Here is a 12531-nt window from a genome sequence, read left to right as displayed (position 1 = left end):
GTCACAACTGAAGGAAAAATACTTCTTTAATAATACTTATGTTAACAAATTACACTCATTATGGGGAACGATCTTACCTCTCCGTTGTCGTTTCTGATCTGCTGGTTGAACTCCTTGCCCTCCAGACACAGGAAGTCCTCCCCAGGCAGAAGGATGCCACACTTGGTTGCGATGGCGCGGGCCGTGTTGATGTTGTCTCCAGTGACCATGCGTACAGTGATGCCTGCACGCTGGCACTTAGCAATAGCTTCAGGTACCTGTTAAGAGTGGAAACAGAAACATCATTAAACCTGAAAGATGAGCACAGATGTCAGAGAAACTTGCCAGCTCCTTTTCCTGATCTAACCATCAGTTTAAAGATGATAAAAGTCCATGACTGGAGCCTAAAGGAAGCTCATTCATTTACAAAACAAGTGAGAAACAGTCTGAGGGGGGAGTTTCTTGGTTGGGTTAATTTTTTTTGCTGAGGTGATGCGTCGTAAATCAGACCCAGAATCACATCTCCGGACGCCAACTTGCGAGACTAAACTGATCATGCAACAGCATAAGCAGGCTCTAGTTGAAATTCCATTCTTGCTGTTCTTTATCCCAACTGAGACCTCATTCATCTCAGATAATATGCAAAGAGATATAGACGGACCACTGTGAGGAGTCCATGATGACATAATGGTCAGCTGACGGGTTCTTCCCCTGCTCAACAGGTGGCTCAACTGGCATTTGACAGAGACCAACAGGAGGTCTATGTTTGCTTACACACACATGCATCATCTCTTTGATTCATGCAGAGAGGAGCCTTGACCGGAGTGAAGGAGTTGGATTGTCAGTCTTTAGAAGTCTCCACATGTTGAAATGGTGTTCATGGGGCTGTAGTAACAGATATATTCTGTATACAAAGACATTGGAGGGGGGTATCTTTTCTAAGGAAGCCCATTTCTGCACCGTGTTGAGAAAAAAAAGATCCTGTAATTCATAATAGAGAGCCTAAGTCACTCGCTTCCGCTTTTGGCCAATGGGACATTATTTTGGGAAAAGAGACAACTTATTTTTATGATCCTGTTTGAACTGTGCCCTGAATTACACATATGATGTTTGTCAATTTAAAAGATAACTTTGTCCGTCATGAAATTTGCAGTTTGTCGTAAAACAGTAAAGTTACATGTCGTTTTGTGTGAAAACCGAAGCTTCAGTAATATTAGCTTCAGTCATTGAGAGAAAAAGTTACTGCGTCACAAACGCAACGTTTGGGTTTGTATTCTTTGTAGTTATGTAATTTCACAAACTTACACTTCCAACAGTTTTACATCAAACAGCAACTTTCTTGACTTTTAAATGTATATTTTAAATTGACATACATCGTAGGTGTAATTCAGAGCACAATTCAAACTGGGTTAAAAAAATTTGTTATCTCTTGCCATTGACTACCGTACATATTTTTTCTTAAGTAAGGTCCCATGGTGGTCCACCGGAAGGGGAGGGACTTAGGCTCTCTATGAGAAACTTTCTCAAAATAATGACATAGCATTTAAAATAATGACTTATAGTACCAAAATAATGAGTTAGTATCTCAAAATATTGACTTAGTATCTCTTAGTAATCTCAAGTAATTATATTGAGATAATTACTAATTTTCTTGAGATACTAAGTCAATATTTTGAGAAGGTTTCTCATTATTTTGAGATAAGAAGTCATTATTTTGAGATACTATGTAAATATTTTAAGAAGGTTTTTCATTATTTGGAGAAGGTTTCTAATAATGACTTACAGTTTTTTACAGTGGTGGAAATGGGCTTCCATACTTTTAAATCATATTTCCAAAAGCTAAAAAAAAACAGGACCAAAAGTTTAAGTAATGGATTATATTTCATAAGATGTTAATGTTAGCAAGTCTGGCTAACTTGCTTACAACCTACAGCAATAGCATTACTTCCACAGAGAAAAAGGTATCATTATCATTATGTAGCTACATTATTTGTGGGGTTACAGGTTGTGGGAGCTGGTCCTGGATGCTCCTTTATCAGAGTTTAGGCTAATGTTAGTGACTCTGTCCTGATCTTTATTGAATTTGGGCAAGTTGACACTCCAGTGACTCCAGCTAACGTTAGCTATGACAGCATTACGTTCATCAAACACATCAGTTAGTCCTCATTTTAAATGCCCTTTCTCTTGTAAAAGTAAAGCACATTAGTTAAAACTGGGTTACGTTAGCATTAATAGCACTTTACTGCAATACTAAGGCTGACCAACTCTGCATTGCAGTTCAAGAACAAATCTGTTCATTTATTTCCATGGCTATTTCCATTAAGAACTGGCGAAGGTGCTAACTTTTTACACAGAACCTATTGGCTATAGCTTCTGGTAGCACAGTATTGTGATTACAGCCATCATGTGCATATTTAAGATCCTTTTACCAAGTTCTTGTTTTAAAACAAGTTGGCGTCAAGAGTTTTCAGCCACTGAGAGCACATGTTAATTAGCTAGTTTGGCACTTTACAGGGCTGGTTCGGGCAGCTTTACTGACTAACTGATGTGTGTCGTCAAAATGGCGCCAGTGTGTTTTGCAGTCAAGGAACTGACCGTATCATTAATTACAAGAGTCTATACAAGGGCTCTGCTCTTGATGGTGGAATTAGTCCCTTATACAGTGACAGTATGAGTGCAGACTACACGCCATCAGGTCACAGTTACATGCACACACGCGTTTCATGTTTAAGAATAATTTTGAGCCTTAGAGCTGAAATATTGAGAAGAGTCTTGTGTCCATCACATCACAGGTCGAGTAGAAATAAATGCTGTGCTGCTGAATGACTCCTGCTGCTCTCCAGTTATTTCCATCCTGTCTGTGATCTTTGTGCTCTGACATTAAAGCAGCAGGCAGCACTGATGCTTTCTGAGCTTCATTACAGGCTTCATTTAACTCTTCAGAACATCCAGACTCTGCACACCTGACTAGGACTCACCTCAGTCTTTATGTTAGGGAAAAAAACAGTTCATTTATCTCGACTATTAAATATTTTGCCCTAACATTTCTCCTTATTACAACAAATACTTTATTAGCAGCCTGCCAAATCAGTTAAGTTGTACTTATAGATTTCCGCTCTATGTTCTTCTCTTATGTTCAGGAATAAACTGAAATTCAGTTACTTCAGCCTACAGTGAATATAGGACATTTCAAATTACTGCAATTGTTATATCTAGTGTGTATATATATATATATATATATATATATATATATATATATATATATATATATATATATATATATATATATATATATATATATATATATATATATATATATATATATATATATATATATAAATATATATATAATAAAACTGAAGTCTGACATGAACAAAGACGATTACTATAGGTAACAGAAGCTGTAGGCTCTTACAGCAGTTCATCACATTACAAACACACAACCACTTCTGTTAAATGTATGTGAGAAAAGACTGAAAGTGTGCACAACTATCTCCATTTGTATGATTCATAGTGTCCAGACACAAAGACACACAAAAGACAGAAAGAGGAACAGAGATATCTGAGAGGCAGTAGATGGCTTTTCATCACACTTTAACCGATGACATTCAACACTGTTGGAAGATCACATTTTTAACGGTGATTTATTATTAATCATTAACAAGCCTAATTTCCAGCCATGAACATAACTCAGCATCGGGTGTTAACAACAGGAAATGTTGTTAGGCTGATATCTGTGTGGGCAGGATTAAATGTGCTGTGTACCTCAGGTCTGACGGGGTCCTCGATGCCGACCACAACAATGCAGGTGAGCTCGTTCAGGATGTCATTCTCATTGTCCCATTCCGGCTCTCCAGCCTCGGCGGGAAAGTCCCTGTAAGCCACGCAGATGGTCCTCAGCCCGTCACACGCCATTGGCTCAATCACCTTACGCACCATTTCGTCACGGTCCTTTGGCTTGAAGATCCGAGGCTGACCCTGGGCGTCCAAGATACGAGAGCATCTGGGAGAGGAGAGAGAGACAGAGGAGGAGGAGAAGGGGCAACATTAGGTAGGGTGAGAAATGCCATCCATCCATCCATGCATCATCCATCCCTCTTCTCTCAGGCAGATGAACATTTCCTACTTTCTCAGGACGATCTCTGACGCTCCTTTGCTGTACATGCGGAAGCCTCCATCAGGGTTCTTCAGCACCGTGCTCATGGACTTGCGGGATGAGTTAAAGGTGTAAACCTTGTACAGTTTCTCTTCGGGGACCTCCTCTCTGATTGGCTGGTAGTCCCTCTTCAGGTCCAGCACCAGGCCCAGCAGAGCACACTCAGTCTTGTTGCCCACGTGGCGGGGCAGGCCACCTTCTTTCTCTGGAGGCTGGGAAGGGAAAAATGGGACATTTTGTCCAGTCCTCACGACTTCAAAGAGCTGTTTTTAGGCAGGGTTTTAGGGTTAAGGGAAAGATAAGTTAGGTTCATGTTAGTGTTGTGGTCAGATGAAGGTCTCACCAGGATCTTGGTGGTGTACGCCGAGTTGATGGAGATACTGTTGACCATCATTTCCAGAGTCTCTGGTTTAATGGCGTCGGGTTCAGGGACGGTTTTGTAGTGCTTGTCACCAATGTACGCCTGCACCACCTTCATGCGGTTCATCGTAAGCGTGCCAGTCTTGTCCGAGCAGATGGCTGTGGCGTTGCCCATGGTCTCACAGGCGTCCAGGTGACGCACCAGGTTGTTGTCCTTCATCATTTTCTAAAATATCAAGGACACGATCAGAGGCTGAGGTTTCAGACATAGTGAGCATAGCATGATTCTGTGAGGAAATAAAAATAAAAATCCATTCATCTAACAATTCCTACAATCCCCTTTGCTTCCCCATCCTGCTTACCTTGACGGAGTAGGCCAGAGAGATGGTGACGGCAAGCGGCAGCCCCTCAGGAACAGCCACCACCAGCACTGTCACACCAATGATGAAGAACTTGACAAAGTACTGAATGTAGATGGGGGTGCATTCTGCCAGCCAGGACCGACCCTGGACCGCGAAATTGTCGATCACAAAGTAGAGGATGAGGATGATGACGGTCACAGCCGACATGATCAGACCTGGTTAGAGTGAGCAGAATGAGCTGAGTTTAAACACAACACTTCCTAATCATATCAAGTTAGTTCTATATGTAGAGGCCACTGGTCGCCACATGTTTTATTACAGCATGAAATATGAATTACATACTGTAAAATGTCATTACAGTTATTAGCTTGTTTTTTCCCCATATTATTTGATATGATTTTAAAACATATCGTGGTGCGTTCAGGGACAATCTGATGCCCAATAACTCGTGAAAGTTTGCTACAAAGCAACGACAACACATATTTTTGAAAATTTGTAATTCAGAGAACACAGAGTAAGGATTGTACTAATGTGATTTTGGTTGTTTCATGCAGTTTGCAGACACGTACTATATAATCACAAGTCCCAGGTTTGGATTCGGACCGGGGACCCTCTAGCTCTTTCTCCATATTTTCTGTCTGTCTTAATCAATTATCAAATAAAAGCAAAAACGTATTATTGGTTATTATTTTGGCAAAACAGTGAAGGAAGCCTCTGCACTTAACAAAACAGCAAGTCAGACAACTAATCCAACACTTTTGTTTTTCTGCCTCACCGCTCCTGTCAGTCACTTCCTCTCAAAAGGGGTTTGGCCCAAATTCTATTTCTGTCCAGTAATGAGGGGCAGTTTATTACTGAAGCTAGTTTTTTGCTGGTGCCCCACCCTCCACTCTGTCCTGAAAGCCCCTCAGTGTATTAAGGTCAATTGAAATGACACACAAAATACCTTCTTCAATTCTGGGATGAATCATGTTCCATATTAAAACATCTATCCAATAAAACTGAGTGCATTGTGACCTTCAGCCTCTCAGTCCCTGCTCTGTCTGATCACTTTGTGTGCTATTAAATGGAAGTCCCATATTTCTAGAAATCTTATTGTTCTTTGTCTTCCACCGAAAAATAAATCCACAAGCTCTAAAGCGGTTTGATGTCATGTTGTATCTTGTTAGCTAACGAGCTACCACCAATTAATCCTTAAGCATAAACAGGTCCTCAGTATGAAAGCAGATTAATAAAGGCGCGTTACAATGACTTTGCAAAAGTCATCAACATCAGCATGTTAGCATTGTCACTGTGTGCATGTTAGCATTTAGTTTAAAGAACCGCAGTGCTCAAGTATAGAGCTTAACAGAGCTCCTAGCTCTGTAGAGTTGTTTAGATAAGCTAAAGGGGAGGGTCCTGTCAGAATTTTAGTGTACTTCCTGTTTAAATACTGTCTTAAGACCAGTCTTTTTATAAGTGTGTTAACTGAGTCCCCTTAATTATTAAAATACCACTAGTTTACTCATTTATTTTTATAAAACATTTTGGTTAATACATGTTGATTGTAATGTGTTCCATAAATAAATTGATCTGACTGGACCTGGAGTTGTTGGATGGTGGCTTTATTCACTTTTGATGGAGCTAGGCCAGCAGTTTCCCCCTGCTTCCAGTCTTTGTGCTAAGCTAGGCTAGCTATTTGTTCTGGACCTATGTACTGGACAAACAGAATGAAACTGATATGGTGTGTGTGTGTGTGTGTGTGTGTGTGTGTGTGTGTGTGTGTGTGTGTGTGTGTGTGTGTGTGTGTGTGTGTGCGCGTGCGTGTGTGTGTGTGCGCGTGCGTGTGCGTGTGCGTGCGTGTGCGCGCTCCTTACCAGCCTTGCCAATCTGTACAGCCAGTCTGGTCAGTTTGCCCTGCAGCACAGACTTCTCCTTCTTAGTCACGTTGACCTTCTTCACTGGTTTGACCTCTTCTTTCTCCTCCGACTCGGCAGCCTCATCGCTCTTCAGCGGCTGAATCTCCAGGGCAATGCCATCCTGGGTTTTGGCTGGGGGGTGAGGGTGAGGGGGGTAAAGTGGTGGTTGTGGGGTAAATGGAGGAGGAGGCAGGTTTTAAGGGGCCAATGGGTGAGGAGAGGGAAGGTGGGACCAGGGCGGAGAGTAAAGAGAGATGAGGGTGAAGAGGTTTAGGAGAGGTCAGGAAAAGGTTTGTGATAAAGAGGTGAAGATGTAAGAGGGAGAGAGGCAGGTAGGGGACACAGTAATGATGGGAGAAGGCAGAAGGTTGTATTGTAAGGAATGAAGATGGAAGAGAGGAAAGTTGGTTGGGAGCAGAGGATGAAGGAAGGCAGGACGGGTCGACAAAAGGTGAATGAATTAAATCAATAAATAATAAATTACAAAACAAAACAAAAAGAAGGAAGGAGCAGGATTCAGGAGTGATTTGGGGATGAAGGGTAGAGAAGCAGAAAAAACGTTACAGATTCAGTCAGAGGGAAAGCTGAAAACGACCGGACGAGTTTTCTCAGAGATCAAAAAAGACCTCTGACTCTTTAATATTAACATGTTGACCCTTTGGCTGAAAGTAGCATTTCATCAATTTATGATCACAGAGCATTCATGGAAAGGTCCAGGTAGCTTTCAGAGTGTCACATACGAGTTGGGAGCAGCAGTTCATAATGAAGAGCAGCAGACAGAACAGAAAACAGCAGATACAACAGAGAGGATTTAACTGGGGGCTGTCAATCTCACACACACACACACACACACACATCACTGTGTTTATTTAACATCAGAGCTCAGAGTTTGGAACAAGTTCTGAAGTCTGACATGGCGTCTGGTTTCACGTCCTGCTCGGCGGCTCCTCATTTGCATAAACAAACTGTGTATTTGCGTTTCACTTCATCAGCCCGGATCCTGTTTGGACTGTAGTACTGTAAGTGGAGCTTTTTAATCTGTTTGATCTCTGCTGAAAAGCTCACACTGAATTCAGCTGCGCTCCCCCCATCCACTGTTGTTTATCATATATACCAAAGAAATGTGAGCAGGTGATGAATGGAAAAAGAACAGATCTGCACTAATCTGACAGTTTTGATGTGCTGTTCGTCCTCGTGCACAACTGAGCTGACAACGCTGACTGAAACCGGGATGATTTTATCTCGAAATCCCGACAATTCCTCGTTGTAATTAACATTAAATACTGGAAACGTTCTCATAGAGTCATTGAATTAATACACAAATACTCAAACGTCTCTGCTGGTAACAATGTCAACATCACTTCTGGAACCAACAATACCAACAGATCATGGACATAAAGCAGGTTTAGATTCCTGGATGACCAATAAGAATTTTAAAAAAAATACATGAGAAACTTCAGGTGTTCGCTGCAAAACGCTGCCACAGAATTTTAATGACATTCAAACACAAGTCAAAAGTGAAGATGCAAATGTCTGTTGGAGAACCTGTTTCTATTGTCCTGTTTTTATTACCCACTGAGGTGTCAAGTAACAAAGCCTTTTGGAAGCAGCCAAAAGCAAAAAAGTCAGTAATAATAATAATAATAATAATAATAATAATAATAAGAGCATTGGAATCTGTAGTGTTTGGGAGTGGAAACCATACAATCCTCTTTTGTGCCGTTTCTTCAATAAGTTTTTCAGCAGTGAGTTGAAAATGAATGGTGTTTAACCATATTGACTGATTGGTCCTTATGCAGGACCAACATTTAGCCTTTCGTATGAATTATGTACAGACAGATGTGGAGGAAGATCATTTTGTTGTTTTGCGCATTTGTTTGTAAGATAGTGTGAAGGTGGGGACGCTGTGAGGCTTACCGGGCGTAGGTATTAAGACGAACATGACATATTGTATGTGTAGCTATATTTTCCAGGTTAGTGAGTATGCCTATTCTTACACTGAACAAAATTATAAATGCAACACTTTTGTTTTTGACCCAATTCGTCATGAGCTGAACTCAAAGATCTAAGACTTTCTCTATGTACACAAAAGGCCTATTTCTCTCAAAAATTGTTCACAAATCTGTAAAAATCTGTGTTAGTGAGCACTTCTCCTTTGCCGAGATAATCCATCCACCTCACAGGTGTGGCATATGAAGATGCTGATCAGACAGCATGGGTATTGCACAGGTGATCAGCACAGAGGTCATAGTTAAAGGTAGTGTTGTGCTGTTGTAACAGATTATATTCAGAGGTGTTTCTAATTTTGTGTCCTCCCTATTTATCAATATTATATACATGAGAGGGGCAGAATAATAGAAACACCTCTCAATATAATGTAGTCCAACACAAAAACACAACTAACTACAACCTTGATGCTAAAGCATATAATTTAATTAACACCTCTCTGACAGAAACAAAGCTATTATAGAGGTGCTAATGCATTGTAAACTGACATTTAAGACGTAATTCCCAGCTGTGTAGTGTGACAAGCTTTCCAGTGATTTTTTTCTCGCTACGTTGCAATGACAAGTTGTGAAGTATTTTGGCCTTTGCTGATTCCTGACAGTAACAGGAGATAAAAGGTCACCTTTTATGCAGTAATTTGCACTGATTATGCTAATGACCAAATCTCAGAAACGTACACCTCCTCACGATCAGGGGTTATCCATCAAGTTAAAACAAGCGATTTCCAACAAGGGATGTTTGTACACTTGCTCGTTCACACTCATACAAATAAATAAATAAATATTAGACAGATCTAAGACAGATTTTGGATATGAATACGGAACTTGAACCAGGAGAGTGGTGTTCATGTCCTGTGTGAAACAAAAAGTCAACATTAAATATTTTTATTTAAGTTAAGATACATAAATTGCGTAAGCTACGAAAGTGACATAAGTTAACTTACGTGTTAACTGAGGTACGTAGTTATTTTAACCCAAACCATGATCTTTTCCTAACCTTAACCAAGTAGTTATGTTGCCTAAACCTAACCAAGTAGTTTTTGTGCCTAAACCTAACCAAACTGCATTGTTTCACAACTTTAATAACGTGCTGTTTCAAAAAGGCAATGTTTCGAAATGCTAGCATTTTATTTTGAAAGTGTAACTGGACGTTGCATATTTATTGTTGCTAACTTTACCGGACATTGCATATTTGGTTTTTCAGGAGTGAGAATGTGTTAGAATACAAAAACGTTCTTGCATGGGGCTCAATGTCACTAAAAAGAAATCTACTAAGATGACCAACATTTCCTCCCACTTCACTGTTCAAACATCCACAGTGAGCTTGGGGATTTGAGACAAAACCAGCACGTAGTAATGTGGTTTTTTGGATACTTTAGTCCTAAAACTCCTTTACTGTCATCATCCCTGCCTCACTCTGAGTTCCATCAGGTTCATAATGAGAACTTCACACACAGAATTTTGCTAAAAGGGAAGTCATTTCATGACAGCGTGACCTCAACATGACATTTAGACATTCTGAGTGTGGGGATGAGTCAGTGTCAAACCAGGAAGCCGTGGAGCTTTATGTACATGGTCCACTCTGAAGACAAGCCACAACATAGAACTAACCGACACAGCTTCACATGAACAGGACTGAGACCCACTGACCAACCACAGAACTGTAAACAGGCGCAGCACTGAACCATGGGAGAGCGCACGGCGGGCAGAGGGGAGGGGGTGTCTGACAATCAAAAAGAAAGCAAGTCAACAAACAGAAGACGAACTGAAAGGATCACCCCAAAAAAACGAAAAACGACAGCGATGCAGAACCACGACAGAGAGAGACAGGAGGAGGTAGAGGAGGCTGCAGAGCTGTGGAGGCTGCAGGAGACTTCAGCAAGACATAAAAAAATAACAGAGGGAGAGAGTCAAACAGTGATTACAAGACAACATGAAGTCCTGAGCAACACCCTGCAAGGAGGCAACAGTGAGAGAAATGAGAGGAATCAAAGGCAAAAAGAAAAGGAACACAAACAGAACAGACGACAGCCCACAGCCCATAATACTGCAAGGGTGCAACTCCCACACACACTGACAGCCTCGCTTCAGCCAAAAAACATCACTGCACTGTTTGAATCACTTGTTTTTTATCAACAGTGTCAACAGAAAGTCACAATCATCAGAATATAATACATGTGTTGAAATGTGTGATAGGAAAACTGAACATGTAGCATTTTAAATCCTCCACAAATTCCCAAATACAATGAGGCCTTCATTTTTTCCACTGTCAACAAAACTCAACAATTCCTGCACAGATTTTTCACATTAAAAGCCTTCCAACAGACCCCTAAATTCCAGTTAGGCTTTTAATGTGCAACATCTGCAGGAAGTGTTGAGATCCATTGATGATCATTTAACATTAATAAAAAAAAAAAATCAAAGTGGACAACAAAGTGGAGGTGATTGAGTGAATGAAAACAGTACTGGTGTTAAAAAAGAGAGTGAGAGCAGCAGAGTGGTGAGTATGACATGAGACATCGCACAACAACAGTGAATTACTCTGTTGCTCTCACTTTCTCTTTTAACAATAATACTGTTTTCATTCACAAATGTTTTCCATGTTTCTTCTATTTTTTCTAACACTGTTGAGCTGTCAATTAAACGTCCTGTACAGATGTTTCACTTTAAAAGCTTTTCAGCAGCTGTAAAGACTAAAATGATTTGTAGATCAATCAACAAGCCCATCTATAGAAAATGATTTGGCCACTATTCTGAAAAATCATTTATTGTTCAAAGTCATATTTCAAGAAAATATGCCAAACTTCTCATTTGTAAGGACTGGCTGCTTTTTTGTCTCAAGTGAAAACCGAACATCTCCAGGTTTTAGAAGTGTGATGGGCAGATTACTCATCAGTGAAAATAACCCTAACAGTCTCTTTTTCTTAGTAGGCTTTTATAGTGAAACAACTGCAGGACATGTTTATGTTCATTGATTGTAGCTTCACAGTGATAGGAAAAAAAACAGCAAAGTAGAAGCATTTGAAGGTATCAGAAAAGTATCCATACATTGTGGTGTGTAAAGGGGCATAAATTGATTTTTTTTGGCCACTAGGGGGCAGAACTCCACTATAAGCTGACAGATACACAATTCTTTCACATAAAGTGCAAACAGCTGCCTACTTCTACATCTAGCAGACACAAAGAAGCATCATCATCCCATTAGACTCGTTCGAGAACGGCTTCCTGCAGCTGGTGGTATCGTGGCTGATGAGAGCGCTGAAACTAAACCATACAGTAAAATGTGCAGTGAAACCAAAACTATAAGCTAAAGGAGGCTCAATAAGCTCAATAAAGCTGCAGAGAATTCTCAGTGGGCGCAGAACTTAAAAGCTACAAAGCAGTCCATGCGACTGAAGGCGTTTCTGCAGATTTTGTCCTTTATGTGTTTTTAGTAGAGGTCATCCATGACGGCTGCTCTGTGAATTATTTCTGTGTGCTAAAGTGTGATGATCGTCCAAGAACAAAGACTGTGTGTGTGTTTCTGTGTACATCAAGAAGCATTCTGTCTGCAGCAGATGCTCAAACCATGGGAGGTCGGGAGGAGGGGAGTGTGTGTGTGTGTGTGTGTGTGTGTGTGTGTGTGTGTGTTGTGACACCTTGCAAAGGAAGTTGGACATGTGTTGGATGATCACACGGGACATGGAGGACGGTTGGCTTGTCGAGTTTGGAGCACTGACGTCATCAACACAAACACACTGTCATCAAACCCATTAAATATTTAATATGCA

The 12531-nt window shown here is 40.6% G+C and overlaps 1 protein-coding gene across 5 annotated transcripts in view; it reads right to left on the bottom strand.

Annotated features, from left to right (window-relative positions):
• Positions 1 to 12531, bottom strand: part of LOC119886904 (plasma membrane calcium-transporting ATPase 1-like) — a 100365-nt gene that overhangs the window by 23821 nt on the left and 64013 nt on the right. For all 5 annotated transcript variants that reach the window (XM_038697885.1, XM_038697886.1, XM_038697882.1 and 2 more), the window contains 6 exons: positions 6714 to 6887; positions 4858 to 5072; positions 4479 to 4721; positions 4106 to 4347; positions 3745 to 3982; positions 78 to 257 (listed from right to left, as the gene is read on the bottom strand). In XM_038697885.1, coding sequence (XP_038553813.1) covers positions 78 to 257; positions 3745 to 3982; positions 4106 to 4347; positions 4479 to 4721; positions 4858 to 5072; positions 6714 to 6887 — 1292 coding nt within the window. The remainder of the gene's footprint in view (positions 1 to 77; positions 258 to 3744; positions 3983 to 4105; positions 4348 to 4478; positions 4722 to 4857; positions 5073 to 6713; positions 6888 to 12531) is intronic.

The sequence above is a fragment of the Micropterus salmoides genome, unplaced genomic scaffold (assembly GCF_014851395.1).
Source record: "Micropterus salmoides isolate LMB-PRFRI ecotype aquatic unplaced genomic scaffold, ASM1485139v1 Ms_hic_scaffold_4, whole genome shotgun sequence".
Lineage (NCBI taxonomy): Eukaryota > Metazoa > Chordata > Actinopteri > Centrarchiformes > Centrarchidae > Micropterus > Micropterus salmoides.
Note: the sequence above shows the minus strand (reverse complement) of the source record. Positions and strands in the feature narration are given on the sequence as shown.